General features: G+C 45.0%; 1 protein-coding gene across 4 annotated transcripts in view; it reads right to left on the bottom strand.

The window, feature by feature from the left end:
• FRMD4A (FERM domain containing 4A) overlaps positions 1-18,312 on the bottom strand; it is a 695,719-nt gene that overhangs the window by 363,463 nt on the left and 313,944 nt on the right. The window contains exon 1 of one of the 4 annotated variants that reach the window (XM_055296555.2): positions 15,390-15,722. The exons of 2 other annotated variants lie outside the window; for them this stretch is intronic. In XM_055296555.2, coding sequence (XP_055152530.1) covers positions 15,390-15,455 — 66 coding nt within the window. In that variant the 5' untranslated portion in view covers positions 15,456-15,722. Of the gene's footprint in view, positions 1-15,389; positions 15,723-18,312 lie in introns of those variants that run through there. One more of the 4 variants, XM_055296559.2, reaches the window with a different exon arrangement.

Genomic DNA, 18,312 nt, shown 5'->3' with positions numbered 1-18,312 from the left:
ATTTTCTGATCATATTGTGTAATTTCAGATCACACAGCCTTCTTTGATGGATGGCATAAATGGTCTCAAACGTTAACTTTTCTGTAATATTTTCCTCTACCTCCCCTATCTCTACTCCTCCCGAAATCGTCTTATTTCCATAGCAGAAAAAATTACTACAAAGAAAATCAAGTAAGGTGCTTCCAGGATACGGGATAGGTTTGGGTTTCTTTTCTTTTTCTTTTTAAAGCATTTCTACATACACTGCTTCTGTCTGTTCTGAGTTTTATGAAAGAGATGGCCATTTCCTTTGTAGCCATCCCATGGTTTTTGGTATTAGCCTTGATACCACTCATACGCTCTGGGCACCAGCTTTGAGACACTGTCTGCAGACCGGTGTGCTTAGTTCATTGAAAATGACGGAAGAGAAGGTTCTGTCGATTCAAACAAACCTAATAGGAAATGGGGGTTGGGTGCGAAGGAAAGAAGCAGAGTTTTACACTATGAGAAAATGAATCAGAAGAAAGAGGGGAAGGGTGCCACGGCGGCGGCAGCAGCGCGCGGGCTGGAAACCTGGGTTCAGCCCTCCAACGCAGACACACATCGCCAGTCAGTTGAAGAAAGCCTCAAGTTTATGTGGGAAATTTCAAATATACAACAATTGGGCTTTGTTCACAATTGGTTCCATGTGTGCAGTAGGAGAGTCAGTGAGAGGGTGAGAGAGACAGGGGGAGATGGAAACCTCTTAACCACGGCTCACACGGCGTCTTTGGTGAGGTGGTTTAGGTTTACATCTCTTTTTTCTCTCTTTCTTGCTTCTTGCCTGCACTGCCTGTTTTCAGAGCATTGGCGGGGAGGTGGGAAAAAATCTGGAACGATACCCGATGATTGAGGCAAAGCAAGAGAAACTCATTTCTTTGTAAAACGGCACTTGACATTGTAACGGTTTTGAACAAAGGATAGGCACATTTTCAGAACATTTTATCTGTTGAGAGTCACGGCATGTCATTCTTCCAGCTCAGTTTTGGGGTCGGTGGGGGGGGGGGACAATGATGAGATGGACTGAGAAGCCACTGTCCTCTTCTCTGACCCAGGCCAGGGCAAAGCCCCGGGGAGCTGAATTTATTTACATTTGACTAAATGCAACTTCCTGTTTCCCAGGGGTATTAATCAGTGTTTCACTGCGGAGCTTAGGCTTATGGCATAGTTCAGATCATAAGGGACATTTTGATGAACTAAGTGCAAATAAAACAAAACACATGCATTTGATTAAGGTTAAAATACATATAGAAGAGAATGTTAATGGAAACAAAAATAACCCTGGGCCAGACTCCCACACATCTGAGTCTCACACATTCCATGTCCTTCCCTTGGGAGGCGGGGAGAAGGATCACTTTTCATATCAGCACAAGAGCCTCCTCCCAGATAATGGAGCCCTCCCCAGTCCCCGCGGAGTAGGTGACCCCCTCCTTGGAGTGATTTAAATGCTCTCAAATGTTGGCTTGTCCAAAAATATCTTTCTGATTGTCTTGCCATGGGTGTCGGAGACTTACACATTCAAAATTAATTGTCGAGTTAAGGTCTTTTTTTAAAAAAAATAAAATAGAGACAGGGTCTCACTATATTGCTCAGGGTGGTCTTGAACTCCTGGGCTCAAGCAATCTTCTCGCTTCGGCCCCCAAAGTGCTAGGATTACAGGCATGAGCCACCATGCCTGGTCAAGTATTTCTTTCCATTTTTAGAGTACAAATATATTTCCCCAGAAGGGATATGCATTCATACTCTCACAGTTATGACCACTTTAGGAGAAGCAAGGGGAATGAACGTTCACTGAGCACCCACCCATTGGCAGGCCACGTGCTGTGAGGTTATCAAAGGCTACTTCCAGGGAGGAAATGTGTTTCATTATCCCTGTTTTAGTGGTGAAGAAACTGGTGCTGAGAGGGGTTTAGCAAGTTGGCCAAGGCAGCACAGCTAGAAATGTCAGAGCTGGGATGAAAACCAAAGTCAACTGGTGTGATTTCAGGGCCCAGCTTCCCTGTCCCACAGGACTTTAGCAGATTACAGCAGTTTGGAAATCCCAAAGGAAGACACATCTGTTGAACCCAACAGGAAAATGGAAAACTCTGTCTTTGAAAAGAAGAGAAAGTCAATACAGGAAATTGTTAGACTGAGCAATTTTAGAGTTTCTGGAGCTGCTGTTTTGACGTCACCAGGAGTTGGGCACGGGGGACGGAGGGGCTAAGAAGCACAAAGGTGAGGCGGGGAGGCTGGCCTAAGGGGTCAAGGGAGGAGCTGAATTATTAGATACAGTGGCCAGGGTCACCTAGTGGAGGCTGGAACCTTGGAGACCCATCCAGTGGGAGACTCAGCCACTGCTGGAGCCTTCATCCATGGTCAAGGGGAGGTGAGGAGAAATGCCTGGCCCTTCCTTTCCATCCGCCTTCCAATCTCCTGGCAGCATCTTCCAGCCAGTAGAAAGGGAACTGTGGAAATAGCCATATAGGCAGGGCAGGGAAAGGGAGAGCCATAGATCTGAGTATATGTGGCTCTGGGCCAGCCCTGAGGGACCAAGACATTGGACCAAAGGACTGGGAAATGGTGAATTAAGGGTGAACTGAAAAGAACAGCAAGAGGAGGTGGGACACGGTGGTGCACGCCTGTAATCCCAGCACTTTGGGAGGCAGAGGTGGGTGGATCATCTGAGATCAGGAGTTCAAGACCAGCCTGGCCAACATGGTGAAACCCCGTCTCTACTAAGAACACAAACATTAGCTGGGCATGGTAGTGGGCACCTGTCATCCCAGCTACTTGGGAGGCTGAGGTAGGAGAATGGCTGGAACCTGGGAGGTGGAGGTTGCAGTGAGCTGAGATCGCACCACTGCACTTTAGCCTGGAGGCAGACAGCGTGAGACTCTGTCTCAAAGGGAAAAAAAAAAAAAAAAAAAACAGCAAGAGGAAAACCTATGGAACAATATTACACAGAAAGAGCAGGTTGTTGTCGGGATGGTGGATGACACGGTACCCTCTGCATCCAGGAACGGCCTAATGGCTGCTGGATGTGGGGTGGGAGTTGTGGGGGGAAAGATGCCTCAGGGATGGGGGGCAGTCAACAAACTGTGTGCAGGAGAGGGAGATGTAGAAGACACTCTTTAGTTCTAGACTCTCCGAAGCTGCTGCTTTTGATGCCTCAGGGAGCAGCGCACTTAAGGCTGGCAAAGACTTTTGTTTGTTTGTTTTGAACATTTCCTTCCAGTCTCAATGAAAATGTTTGCATTAAAACCCTGGAAGGAAAATGCATAGGAATCCATTGAGCCCGGTTTCAGGAAAGTCAATGGTCTTGACATGCCACAGCAAGAGGTATCAAAGCAAATGGGTGTTCTTGGTCACGAATAGCAGGGCGTGAAAGGAGTGGGGGGAATGGGGGGAATGTTCCATCAGAGAGAGAACATTTTGCAATGTTGGTGATAATAGAAGCAGCAGCAGGTGGGGGAAGAGTCTGCCGAGCCAACGTGTACGCGCGGTCACAGGAGGAGACTCATAGATGAAGCCAGTGCCCGTGTGGCTGCATGCTGAAAAGCCACGTGAAGGGTAAATGATCTCCTGATGGAATCCTGGGCGCTGGCATGGAGATGCAGCCTGGTCATTGCAGCCCAGGGTGATCCTGATGAGCCGGCCTCAACTATTTGTCCAACCATTTGCCCAGTGCCTGAAATTACCGCTAGTGAGGCTGACCTGTCTATCCCCTGGAAGTCCACTCACGCGTGTATCTGACCTCAGAACTGCCACTTGCTGGCATTAAGTAAACTCATTTGCATTGCTTTATTTTGTTCATTTGGCAGAATACTGAAAGGACAGGTCACAGGACAGATAGGTTCCAGCTGGGGAGGTGACTGAGGTCACACTGTGTAATAGGTGCTGTCATGACACTCCCAGGACAGAAGGCAGGCTGAGGCCACCATGAGCCCCAGCAGAAGGGGCAAAGGATGGTGAGCTGGAGGAAGAGATGGGAAGGTGACCTGAGGGGGCTTTCTGATTTTGTTCCTTATCATTCTTTCCCTTGGAAAAGGTGAACTACCACTTACATGAAGGAAACAGAAACAATCCAAGGCCGACATCGTAAACATCTGTCCTAACCTCCATCTTGAGCCATATTTCCTTGTAACATCTTGCAGCGTGTTAAAAGCGGGCTCTTTCTCACTGCCGTTTGAGGTCTCCAGGCAATAGATGGCAACTATTCCCACTCTCCCACACGCCACTCAATGAGTTAGGACTCTAAGCAGGACATGCACAAGGGGTGTCTGAGAAGCAGGTTTGAAACCCCTCAATGACCTCACCTCCAGGCTGTGGGAGGAGGGAGAGGGAGACAAAAGAGGGGTGCAGGGCTCAGGGAAAGAGAGGTGCCTGAAATGCCTTGTTGGAAGAGAGACATCTCTTGGACCAGGGAATTGCAGAGATAAATCCCCAGAGATCCCCAGCAAAAAACCCACAAGGCACCCCCAAAGGACAAGAGGTGGGCTTAAACACCCATCAGTCCCAGAGAAAACCAAGGCCAGCCCAGCCAGGCAGAGTGACTCATGCCTGTAATCCCAGCACTTTGGGAGCCTGAGGCAGGTGGATCCCCTGAGGTCGGGGAGTTCAAGATGAGCCTGACCAACACCGAGAAACCCCGTCTCTACTAAAAATACAAAATTAGCCGGGTGTGGTGGCGCATCCCTGTAATCTCAGCTACTCGGGAGGCTGAGGCAGGAGAATCACTTGAGCCTGGGAGGCGGAGGTTGCGGTGAGCCGAGCTCGTGCCGCTGTACTCCAGCCTGGGCAACAAGAGCGAGACTCCGTCTCAAAACAAAAACAAAAACAAACAAAAAAACCCAAAACCTAAGGCCAGCCCATGACAGCTCAGGCAGGTAAAGCTCCCTGCTGGGCCCTGGCCTCTGGTCCACTTCAGCCCTGGAGTGGTGAAGACAGCGCAGTGAGTACTGGGGAGGTGGGCAGGGATGCAGGGGAGGGATTTGGAGGTGGAGCCACACACCCATGGTTCCCCCTGCAGCCATCACCCAAACCTGCCCCCAGCTGGCGGATGGGAGAAACCGTCGCTGTGATGGAAGTTGGTGTTGTAATTATTGTCATGTGAAGAACGGGAGAGGAGCAATAGGATGAAATTGAACCAAAACACACCCAGGAAGAAAACATATTATTCCTAATACCCAATTATTACACATTCTATGCATGTAACAAAATATCACATGCCCCCCATTAATATGTACGCGTATTATATATCAATACAAAAACGAAAAATAGCTAAATCTTCAAAAAGTACATGCTTAAAAGACTTGGAAAATTCCTAGAGCGGGAGGGGGGAGTTTGGAAGGGAAACCCTGTGTTTCTTCAACATTCCATCCCCATCCCATTACCTCCCCACCCAGCTATAGCCTAGGTAATTCATGTCACATCTCATTAGAGGAAGCTGGGACTGAGGTTAGACAAACAGAAAGGCTGCCTACATCCATAATTTTCTGTTTGAAAACTGGCTGGAATTTAGGCCAAACATGAAACCCAATATCCGTAAGAACAGGACCAAGACATCAAGCAACACTCCTATCACCAGACTTCACATGCCCAGGGGCTGCGAGATTATCTCCAGCTCACCAGTGTGGGAAAGTGTAGCTTTCTCTTGGTTTTACCTACGGTTTGCTTTGACACAGTGCGCTGTTTGCAGTATCTGTCTTTGGACAGACTTTTCCTCCTCCTGTGCCACTTGGAGGACTCTAGACAGAATTGTAGCTAGCTAGGGTGGGCAGATTTATTTTTCCCTCCCTCCCTCCCTTCCTTCCTTCCTTCCTTCCTTCCTTCCTTCCTTCCTTCCTTTCCTTCCTTCTTCCTTTCTTCTTCCTTCTTTCCTTCCTTCCTTCCCTCCCTTCCTTCCTTCCATCCTTTCTTCCTTTTTTCTCCCTCCTTCCTCCTTCCCTTCCTTCCTTTCTGTCTTCTTTCCTCACTCCCTCTCTTTCTTCCTTCCTTTTTTTCTGTCCTTCCTTCCTTCCTTCCTTTCCTTCCTTATTCCTTTCTTCTTCCTTCTTTCCTTCCTTCCTTCCCTCCCTTCCTTCCTTTTTTCTCCTTCCTTCCTCCCTCCCTTCCTTCCTTTCTGCCTACTTTCCTCACTCCCTCCCTTTCTTCCTTCCTTTTCTTCTGTCCTTCCTTCTCTCCCTCTTTTGCTCCCTCCCACCTTTCCTTTCATCCTTTCTTCTCTTCCCTTTCTCCTTCCTTCCTTTCTTCTTTCCTTCCTTTTCTTCTGTCCTTCCTTCTCTCCCTCCCTCTCTTCGACCCTTCCTTTAATCTTTTCTTCCCTTCCCTTTCTCCTTCCTTCCCTCCCTCCCTTCATTTCATCCTTTCTTCCCTTCCTCTTCTCTCCTTGCTTCCTCTCTTTCTTCCCTTCCCTTTTCTCCTTCCTTCCTTTTTCTCTTCCCCTCCCCTCCCCTCCTTCCCCTTCCTGTCCCTGTCTCTCCCTTCCTTCCCTTGCCTTGCCGGACTGCAGTCTAGGCTTCATTTAATACTTGTCCTCCATGAGCAGCCAGGCAAATGAGATAAAGGATGTTTAAACTGAATTGTGCAGTTTGACTCCCGCTTATCTTTGCTGGGAGAGGGTGTGGTGTTCTAGGATAAGTGGTCAAATCTTCACTTCTGCCATGACACTGTCCATGCTCTTCTTGTATTCTGTACCAAGCTCTATGATACTGGCTTCGTCCTTGTCTAAATGAATTGCATTATTTTCATTTATTGCTTATGTTACATCATTCATTCAACCATTATTTCATTGAGCGTCTCATAAAATAAGGCAACTCCCTTATACTGCCTATTCTATTACAGGCACTATTCTAAAGTTTTAAAATATTTAGTTAGTTCTCACAACACTTTATCAAATAGTTATTCTTATTTTCCCTGGATGAAGACAAAAGGACTGAGGCACAGAGACTGAAGTAACTCACTCAGGGTCGCAATGAGAGACTCCAGAGTCCACTGGCTGCCTCCCTCTTCTGTGTCACTACAACGGAACAAGTGCTGAGCCAAGAACCGGGATGCAAGAGAACTTTTGCTTATTGGAAGAGTTTCTTTTGTTCCTCAAACTCAGCTCCTTTCTGTGATGAGGTGTCTGTGGTGAAGTGAAACACTGCTGGCCTTAGCCCTGAGTCTGCATGTGAAAATGTCATCACAAGGGGAAGTAGACCTGGCCCTCTTCCAGGCCAGGGAGGAAAACGCAGCCTATGTTGCATGGGAACTGCACGTGCTAATTGGACATCCCAGAATCTCACTCAATCTTTATCATAGCAAGCATCAGTCACTCAATCTGCATCAGAGCAAGCATCAGTCATAGAGAATGCCAAGTCTGCTGAACACCTACCCAACAGGATGAAACAATGTTTGTGAAAGTTCTTTGTAAACAAGATGTGTGCACCTTCCCTTTTCTTCCAGTCTCAATTCTGTACACGGTTTTCCTGTTGTCTCATTTGCCACAACAGCCTCCTATACTTCACCATCTAGCCATCTGCCTCTTCCTGTCTGTTCTGCTATAAGGTCCACGTTTCATCTGCCTGAATTCCTTAAAGGCCATCCGGCTTAGCCACCTATTTTGAGTGGTAAAGAGACTTCTTCCTGAACCTTTGAGAGCTCCCTGTTTAGTAGATTTCATTTGAGTAACTATGAGTACAGAATTAATTCACCCAGGTTAAGACCCCCTATCCCCATCAATTGAAAATCACACATCGCAAAGGAAGCTAGACCTTATCCTCTTGCAGGGCAGGGAGGAAAATGCACCATCTGCTGCATGGAAACCTCGTGTGAGAATCAGGTGTCCCAGGATCTCACTCGATCTTTCTGGCAAGGATCTAGCCATAGAGAATGTCAAATGTGAATGACCCATGTGGAAGATTAGTCGGTACCTGTGTTAGAAGGCCTTGCCTTATGGACATCAAGGACGAGGCCCATCAGCATCCTTGCAGGCTGTTCAGCTCTTCATCCGCAGACAGAGATCTTGCTCACAAGCTGCAGATGGATTTTATGCCTCCACATGAAGGTCCTTCACATCTGGTCTTGATATGATTTGTCCACAAGAGAACTCCACTTGCCCTTCCCAGCATGAGGCCAAATCAGGTCATCAGTGGCTATAGCCTGGCTAAAGGCTATTCTACATGGTAGTAATGGCTTATTGTGTGTGCTATTAGGAGTGATGTCATGCCCAGGGTTTGAGGAATAACGCTCCTGCAAGATGGCCATGTGATTAAACGGGTAATAAGCTGACCTCTGTGAAGCTGGCTGTGTAGATTGGCTTTCAAGATCATTTTGCAAAGCCCTTTTTCATGTGCTGTCAGTTGTGGATGGATTTTGATAACTAGCATTGATTTGCTATGTTTATGAAGTGCAGTTTCACAGGGTAAACTGCATAATTGCACCTGGAATGGCAATATAAATAACGTCCTTATCTATAGTATTGACTGCCCAGGATTCGCTGAATATATATAGCATACCTCCAAACAGAGCCAATAGCTGTTGACTTGATTTTTACTAGGCTTAGCTCTCAAATTTCAGGTGTCTTAATAAGGATTGGGTGGCGAATGATTAACTTTTACATCTGTTTCTAATTTCCATGCTTCCTTTTTCCAGGAGGAGAAATTTAACAAGCAATTTTCTTCAACAGGGGAATAGTTCATCTTGGTTCAAGTAATCCCTCTGGTGCTGCAAAGGACAATGGCTTTCTTTAGGGCCATCAGATTGCTTTCGCTCCTGTGCCCAGGGACAAATCACTCCCAGGGTCAACTGTCCATTTGCTCCTGGACATCTGGCATGAGTCACATGGTATATTTTCCCAAAGTGAGGGAGGAAGAAAAGAAAGCATCTTGAATCTGTTAGAAAGACTGTTGCTTTGAAGCCTCATGTCATGGGAATATGATTTATCTTGAATGTGTTCTAGAGTATACCCAACATCCTGTAAATCAAAACACCAAAGTGCAAGCTTTGACCAAAATGGGTAAAACGCCTCCAGTGGACAAAGCCTTAGAGGTAGATGAGGATGAGTAGGGGATTCTAACTGCTCTTGCTTGCTGGGGGTACTCCATTCTAAGAATTTTAAACCTCTATGGCACAAATGCAGTTAATAGACTGTTGACATGAAAATTACATGAGATAGCACAGTTCTGTCTGTGAGAACAAGGGTGGTAAGAAATGACATTAAGGCAGCTGGGTGCAGTGGCTCATGTCTGCAATCCCAGCACTTTGGGAGGCTGAGGCAGGCAGATCGCAAGGTCAGGAGATCATAGACCATCCTGGCTAACATGGTGAAACCCTGTCTCTACTAAAAAAAAAAAAAAAAAAAAAAAAAATTAGCTGGGCGTGGTGGCAGGCGCCTGTAGTCCCAGCTACTCAGGAGGCTGAGGCAGGAGAATGGTGTGAACCTGGGAGGCAGAGGTTGCAGTGAGCTGAGATCATGCCACTGCACTCCAGCCTGGGTGACAATGCAAGACTTCATCTCAAAAAAAAAAAAAAAAAATGACATTAAGGCAAGACTCTGACTTGCATACTATAGAACAATATATTTTAGATCTCATTCCACGAGCAAGGGGGAGCCATTTAAAGTTACTTTTAGGAAGGAAGTGACACCATCCAACCTGAGTTTTGGGGACTTGATTGATAAAAGATGAACGGTAGAATGAAGAACCAAGGTATATTGGAGGCCGAGAGAGCAGTTACAAGATTACCGCAATTGTCCAAATGAGAAATGATTAAGTGCAGAACCAGACATTGTTCTTTTACAATTTCTATTCTGACAGACTGAGGAAGGATGGTCCTATTAGTCAAAATAAATGCACAGGAGGAGGGGAAGTTTTGGGGAGATGATAATGAGTAGCTCGGGGCATGCAGAGCTTCTGATACCTGAACATTTTGACCTGGAACTTAGGAGAGGAGTCAAACCTGTAAATGCAGCTCTGGATTTCAACAGCAGACTACCAATCACTAGATAAGTTATTAGTTAAGTGTGAGGGCAGACATTCAATAACACACAAATTTACTTCTCATGTACCTTTACTGGAAGATGTCTCCAGCAGAAGAACGTTAGAAGGGAATATGAATTCCAGGAAAAGAATAGATCACAGGAGAGGTACCAAGGGAGTTCCCAGAATAATAGAAAAGAGGATCCTCAAGAAGACAGTCACGCAGGAGACCAAGAGAAGAGCTAATCCAATTGATGCAGGAGGAAGGAGGGCTTCAGAAAGAATGTCTCAAAAAAGAAACAAAAAGAAAGGAGTGGGTTAAGTATCTGATGAATTTACCAAATTGAGAGGAGTTACATAGCTCTATTGAAAATGTTAGATAAAAATGATTGATAAATACACAGAACATAAAGCAAACACTGAAATAAGGCAATTATCAACTCCAGGAAAAACATAAAGTTGTAAAATCCAAGACATGCCATCATAAAGTATAATGTTTCTCAGATGTAAACAATATTTTAATACTCATAATAAAACTGAATTTTGGTTTAAACTGTGATGTCAATATATTCAGAAGACAGAGGGGGAAGAGATATGTGTGTTTGTAGGGAAAGAGACTCAGAAGTTGGGAGGAAAGGACTGGAGCCTGGGGTTTTTCTTTCTAAGCCTTCTACTACTCTTCAACTTTCAAATGTTATGAATATTGCCATGTACATATATTATTTTGACAAAAATAAAAATTAAATTATAAACAGAAGGATCAATGTTACAGGGGATTTGAGCCAGATCAGGATGGACAGTGATGGGGCTAATGCTTTTGAGAACGTGCCCATGCAATATCAGTAGCAGAAGTAGGGCTGTGGAGGGTGACCTAGAACCACAGGCCTCTTTCTGAAAGGACAGATTTGAGTCTGATACTGGGTTATTTAATCCGATGAGAAATGCTTCAGGAAACCTGCTTGATTTCCTCTGTTTCTTTTTTTCCTTTGGGGTGCATTGTGGGGCTCCTCATCTATGGATTTGCTGTTGGAATGGCTGCTGAATGCAAAGCCTCCAAGGTAGGCCTTGGAGAGAAGCATTTTAAACCTTCTGAAACAAGATGCAGACAGACAAAATGAAACAGGACAAAGATGTAACGGAGGGCACGACCAACACTTCTGGAGCTAGTCCTGAAGAGCCATTCGTGCGCTTGGACTGATCTCCCGTCTTATACTCTTCACATTGGTGCAGGATCCTGCATGTGCATTTGCAAGTGTGAGCTTGTGCACACGAACATGTGTGCTGCTTCCTCTCACGAACTCTGCAGCATAGCAGCAGCTAGAGACGCCCCAGAGTGATGACAACTAATTATGAAATACCAGTCTGATATGTCTCTTTTATCTCATCTTGCAGAAGACTTGCATTCCCCCAAAGCCCCCCAGTGGCCCTTTGTAATCCCAGAAAAGAAGTGCCAATATGGAAACAGCTGTTCTTGAGATAGTGGGATGACATCCTGGTGAGCATGCCATCAGCTACAGAGGAAACCCAAGGCTAATGGGCTTCTGATGCAAATATTCTTTCTAGACCATCCGACGCACATGAGAAAGGCTACAGTCCCCAGCAAGGCTGGGAGAGGACACACTGGCCTATAGATGTCAAGTCCTCTTTTGTTCTTATTTAGGTTTTTAGCCTCTCAAACCCTGTGGGGCATCAGGCAATCTCCTCTGGAAGGTGACTCTGGAAAAAGGAAGCCCAAATTTTTTATTTTTTTTTTTTGCTTACAGGCCATGCTAGGGAAGCCAGCGGGAGCACAGGGCTCCTGTAATTTTGGTAGCAGGAGAAACAGCCACAGGTTGCTGTAGTTCAGGCAGGGAGTGAAGGCTGTGCTTAGAAAGAACCCGAATTCCCAATAATTCAAGGGGGAAAGGTTAGGGAGTAATAGTGGGAGACAGCTTTAGAGGTGGAGGAAAGGGGAATGATGGATTGCAGCAAGCGACTTAAAACAGATGCCTTTTCTAGGGGCAAGGCAAGGGATGAAGAGAACTGACCTACTACATGCCTCCTTGGCATCAAACACACCCCTGGGCACTTGCTCTATGTCACCTCTTCTGAATCTTCACCATGATCCTATAAGCCGGGTAGCATTAGCTGCACTTTACTGATAAGGAAACTGAAGCTCACAAAGACGAAATGCTTGCCAACAATCTCACATCTAGGAAGTGGTACCAAGCTGGGATCGAGACTTGAGCCCATGAGACTTTAAAGCTCCCCCTCAATTTTCTTTTGGGGTATGTACATAGGTGTAGAAGCTATACAGAAAACAAAAAAAAATCCTTTTATAAAAGCTGGGGGGTCCAGACATGGTGGCTCACACCTGTAATAATCCTAGCACTTTGGGGGGCTGAAGAAAAATGATTGCTTGAACCCAGACATTCAAACAAGCCTGGGCAATATAACAAGACCTCATCTCCACAAAAATAAAAATAATAATAATCAAAAAAACAGCTGGGCATGGTGCCTTATACCTGTAGTTCCACCTACTTGGGAGGCTGAGGTGGGAGGATTGTTTGAGCCCAGGAGAGCCGAGGCTGCAGTGAGCCATGACCATGTCACCGCACTCCAGCCTGGGGGATAGAGGGAGACCCTGACTCAAATAAATACATAAATAAAATATAATAAAAATAAATAAATAAATAAATAAAAGCTGGGGGAGGGTTGTGTTCCCCTCTGGGAGAGGGAGAGAATTTTAATCTAGAGGAGAGACTCCTGGAGTCCTCACTCACAATGTTTCATTTTTAATCTGGGTGGTGGTTACACAGGGTGTTCATGTTGTCAATGATCCTTTAGACTATCCATACACGTTTTATGGGCTTTTCTGCACCTCACCGATATCTTACAATAACAAATTACAAACAAAAAAGAGAGTCCCTATTCTTTTTGCATCCAGTGATTTCTTCAGTATATCACCAGAATGACATCTGAAATGACTGTGTCAGACACCAGATTACAACCTGGTAAAAAATGCACGCAATCATGAGATTTCTGTTTTTTTTGCATTTTATTGCTCCCAACAAAAGTTAAATTTTACAGTAACAGTAAAAATATACTAGTTAAAAATCAAGCGATTGATATGTATCTATTGAGGTCCCTGTATACAATATTCTAGGTGCCACGGAGGTTACAAAGGTGTCCTTGTCTTTTGGATCCCAGGATCACCTTGAGGAGGAGGCAAGATAGAGACACAGAATGAGATAATTAACTAAGTGAGGTCAACGAATAATGAGTGGTACAGAGAGGAAGTGCAACAGAAATCCACGTGTCTAAGCTTCACAGAGGAGAGAGAATTTCTTTGAGGCATGAAGGATGTATGAGCTTCAGACAGGTCAAGAGGAAGCAGAACTACAAGCACAAAGACATAGTAATGAGAAGAGGCTCACTGTCTCGCGGAGACTGATGTTGACCGGTTTGGAGTGGGGAACTCACAATGGGAAATTATAGGAGATAGGCTTAAAAGAAAACTTGACCTCCAAAACCTTGTGTGATCTGGCCCAAATCTTTGTCTAGCTGCCTGAATTTGCTGGAATCACATGATTTAATATAAACATTGCATAATGCTAAATGCGATTTAAATGCTTCTCAAGGGAGAAGCAGGGGCACAAAAATGTTGCTACAGAGGGCAGGCAAAAGGTATGTAATTAAGGGGTAAAAACTGAGTGTGGGGAGGTTGGGCTAGAGATGAAAATGGGAGGAAGAACTGGAGAAGTGCTGGCTGCGGGAGGATGAGAAGGTGAGTTCAAGTGATAAGTCAAAGATGCACCCTGGGGCTACGAAAAGATGGCTTGTATTGAGAGAAAAGGATGGAGTGTCTGACCCCATTCTCTTTCAAGGGGGAGTGCATCCTGGAGCTGGGAAACGAGACGAAGGTGGTAAAGTATTAGGAGAGGAGCCTGTGGGTAGGGGAAGTTAAGGAGAGAATGGGAAATGTATTAATGACTTTGTGGTATTGAAATAAAACAGTTCCCTGATTAATTCGTTTCCTCCAATACGACCAAACTCACACCAACCCTTTGGCATGCCACAGATCACCCCAAGATTGACTCCACAGCCACCAGCCACCATCCCCACCATCCCAGGCAGTGGCAGCCAGGCAGAGGAAATCAGTGGTCCAAGAAACCTGCCTGTCTGCAGTCCAGTTTCTATTCATACTTCTCATAAAGTCATGACCCTGGCCACGAATCTCCCGTCCCTGGAAACCAAGAAGGACGCTCTCCCTTCTGGACGCATTCCTCCTCCAGGCGTAACTTCCAACACGAAGGTCGGAATGAATGCGAGTCGCCCAGAGCCCCACACCCAGCCCTGGGAAGGGCGATTCCCTCTGGGAATACTGCCAGCAAAATGTTGCCTCAATTTGAAGACAAATTTTAAATTAATAAAGAAAAAAAAGCCTCAGACTCTCACGTCTGCCAAAACACACCATTCCCTGAAAGGTTCCTGAAAAGGACCCAGTGATGTACTACAAAGAAAGCGCCAACCTTCCATAGCATTCTCCAGATGCGAGACGCAGACTGGCGGGTCCTGGAAAGGTAACACAGCTCACAACCGCCTTCCCCTGGCAGCACAGTGTTGTTCTTGGATGGAGAAGACCTTTCAGCTGCCTTACCACCTGTGCATTTCACAGTCTGCAGTTCTCTAAACCCCTATGAACAACACAGAATGAACAGACCCGTGGCCAACAGAAAACCCTGAGAAAAGTACTGGAAGAAAGAGTGTGGTTGGTTTAAGATAGAAATGATGTGAAGGTTGCAGTGCATGCCCTGGAGTTTTCAAAGACTGCATCGCTGAAATCATCACAGGAATAGAAGTGTCCTTGTCAGCTGCTCTTTTCTTTAGTAGTGAATCTCTCAAACAGCCTCAGGCCACAAAATCACTTCCTGAGGAACTCTTGGTAACTGAATGCCTCTCCAAGTAGCAGCCACCCAGACACTGGAATTCTGGGGACAGTGACGTTCATGCCTCTATCCTAGATGCAGCATTCTCTACAAAAAAAATTAGTATTTTGAGCACCCTCCCCCCCTTTTTTTTCTGGAATGGTCACTTCATAAACAAACAAATGTGGTTCATTCAGGGAATAGCTATTGAAGCTGCTTTGATCTCTTCTGGCAAATGTTTTCTATTTCTTCACCCTATTCATTCAGATTTCTGCAAGTGACTTGATTCTAAACCCACATCTCTACTATTTAATCTGCATGGACTATTCTGTGCCACTCAGGTACTGAGGAGCTTTATGGTTTTCTCCCTTGACCGCACATGAGTGAGAATAAATCATGAGGACTTGGGAACTGCACTGTTGCAGATCAGAATGAGATTCCGTAATGGGGACAGGATCCCAAGGACTTTCGGAGTGACGAGGGAGACTCTCTTGCGCCTGGAATAGGAAAAGCCTTTACTTACAAACACATCCATGAGCAGGTGCTCCAGTGTCAGCTCAAAGTCTTCCAGCTTGGCAGCCAAAGTCATGATGAATGTCCCGATTTGCTCTCAGTCCTCGCTGACAGATCAGATCTGCAAACTCCCCAGCTCAGCAAACACCGTCGGCGTCAAATTTGATCACAAGGCAGGGTTGCCACTAATGGGAAGTAGAAACCCTTAAAAGAAAGCAGAACATCGCAGGCTGGACTGCTCGAGCTGTGTAGCCAGAAACTGTACAAGGATATTTTGAAAAAACAAATACCAAACTCTAATAATGGTGCTATGGGATCAGGCTGGGCATAAAGCGAGGCCCCCAGATGAAGACTGCAGCCACTGCCTTCTCTGTGTAACTTCACAGTCCGAGGTGCTGGCCAAGCGCAGAGAACCTCACCACTGAGTGAAAGAGAGAAGTGAGATGGGGTGAAAGCAAGAGTGGGGAAAATGGAATAGACCGTCTGACTCTGATATTTATAGGGCCGCATGTTTTTGACTCTAGCCCATTTCTCAGTTGATTTCTGACCTTTCATAAATGGCTAAGCACACTGGAGTGTATTGTCAAACGGGGGCAGTGGGTCCCACAGAAGTTGGCTGTGACCAATGCTAGGGCAATTCACACAGACACACCATCAATAGTTCTTTGTAGAGAACGTATCAGACCTTGTTTTGTACACGATGACTGAAAAGCACATAGTCTTGTGAAAAACAAGGAAACGAAAGTTGTGGGGGTACTAAATTTTTCCTCAGAATATTATTAGATCCCTCACATTGTCTTTCTTCTCCATCCTCCACACCCCCTCTGCTGCAAGAGTAGATAAACATCAGTATCTCGTGTCAGTTCCTCAAGCTTCTGCCAGTTACAGAATATCCATGAAATCTTGCAAATGTTTCTTCTTTTCTGCTTTCAAAGTTTGCTTTTTTTTTTTTAACTTAAAAATGTTTGGAAATTGTGGTAAAACATACCTCACATAAAATTTGCCATCTTAACTATTTTTAAGTGTATTGTTCCATATGTTAAGTACATTCACCTTGTACTTGGTTCACATTGTACTGGAATAAACAAGATCAACTTGTTTATTTCATCAATGCTCTTCCTGGGATGGACAAGGGATCAGACTGTGGATAAAAGCTAGCGTTTCTTATTTAAGGCAGTCTGCTAGTCTCAACAATGACTTCACATGATTATTGTGTAAGAAAAATTTTGGGGCCTTAAGGATAGTCACTATCACACCACCATCCATCTCCAGAACTCTTTTCATTTTGCAAAACGGAAACACTGTAACCATTAAATAATAACTCCACTTCTCCCCTCCCACAGCTGCTTGGCCATCACCATTCTACTTACTGTCTCTATCAATCTGACCACTCTAGGGACCTCGTAAAAGTGAGATCATATAGTGTTCATCCTTTGGTGACTGGCTTATTTCACTTAGTGTAATGTCCTCAAGGTTCACCCATGGGGTAGCCTGTGTTGGACTGTCTTCCCTTTTTAAGGCTGAAATCATATATCCTAAGAAAGGTACTGCTTTGGACAGTTTTTCAGGCCTGAGAAAATCTCTCAGGGACACGCGGCTGTCAAGACGCTAATGGCCATCCTTGCTGTGACTGTAGTAACAAAAACAGCCTTGGTCTAGCCAGCCAGTGCCCAGTTCTGTCCTCCTAGTTCCCTAAACACTTTCTATTAAACTCTAGTCTCCTGATTCCAAACAGAGTGTGACCACTTAACAGTCAACGTTGATGTCAAAGAAGGTGGCCTTCATGAGATCGAGAGGGAAATGTAAATATAACGTTTCTGCTTTACAGTAAAACTCCTCTCCCTGCATGTCAGAGCTCTCTCAGGTATGAATGGTTAAAACTCTCCATTTTAGTATCTCTGTGAATTTTCATTTCCCAAAGGAGATACACACAGACTTAATTCAACATTTCACACTTAAACAAAGCTACCATAAAATTAAGGGCAAAGATAAAGAAACGGACAAAAAGCACTGTATTATTTTAAAAGCAGATTTGGAGTCTGTCAGACGAGTTTAGCTTGACAGTTGGTCCTAAATTGTACATACATGTTCTTCGATTTATGGTTTCTATTTTGTTTTCAGGCCTCTAATGGAAGAATTAGAGTGGGTCCCACAGCAGGTGTCTCTTGTTAGGAATGGCACCAGGAAGGGGCGGGCAGTGCTGTGATGAATGTCTTCAATAGCCAAGAATGCACAGAAAATCTATTTCCCTGATGGGCTAACTGAGCCACAGACCTTCCTAGGGGCTCATGGATTTGCCATGTCTGAAATTGATTCAATAACCAGCTGCATCACATCAGCAACAAAATCCCAACACAAGAGGACTTTCTGCCACATAGTTGCCATCTTTTGTTAAAACTATAGCTGCCCTGAAGGTCCTCAAAAAGCCAAGTGCCTTCTCTCACCAAGCAAGACAGCCTGATGCCCATGAGGGGCCCTATCATAAGGAGACTAGGGGGAGGGTATGTATCTGCATATGTGCAACATGGTTCTAGTTTTCCAGCGATCTCAGAGGAGTGTTCAACATCAAATTTTCTTTCTTTTTCTAAAAAAATTTATTTTTATTGTTTGTGGGTACATAGTAAGTATATATATTTATGGGTTACATATTTTGATTCCGGCATGCAATGTGTCACAATCACATCATGGAAAATGGGGGTATCCATCCCCTCAAGCATTTATCCTTTGAAAATCAAGTCCTCTTAGCCCCTTTCCTTATGAATTAAATTTGGACAAAATGTTTTTAATAGCTGGAATTTCACAAGAGATATACTACTTGTTTGTTTCATCAACCATCTTCCTGAGATGGACAAGGGATCAGACCAAGGAGAAGAGGACTGCTTCTCATTTAAAGCAGTTGCCAACAGGCAGTTGAGTCTCCCAGTCTCAACCAC

The sequence above is a fragment of the Symphalangus syndactylus genome, chromosome 10 (assembly GCF_028878055.3).
Source record: "Symphalangus syndactylus isolate Jambi chromosome 10, NHGRI_mSymSyn1-v2.1_pri, whole genome shotgun sequence".
Taxonomy (NCBI): Eukaryota; Metazoa; Chordata; class Mammalia; order Primates; family Hylobatidae; genus Symphalangus; species Symphalangus syndactylus.
Note: the sequence above shows the minus strand (reverse complement) of the source record. Positions and strands in the feature narration are given on the sequence as shown.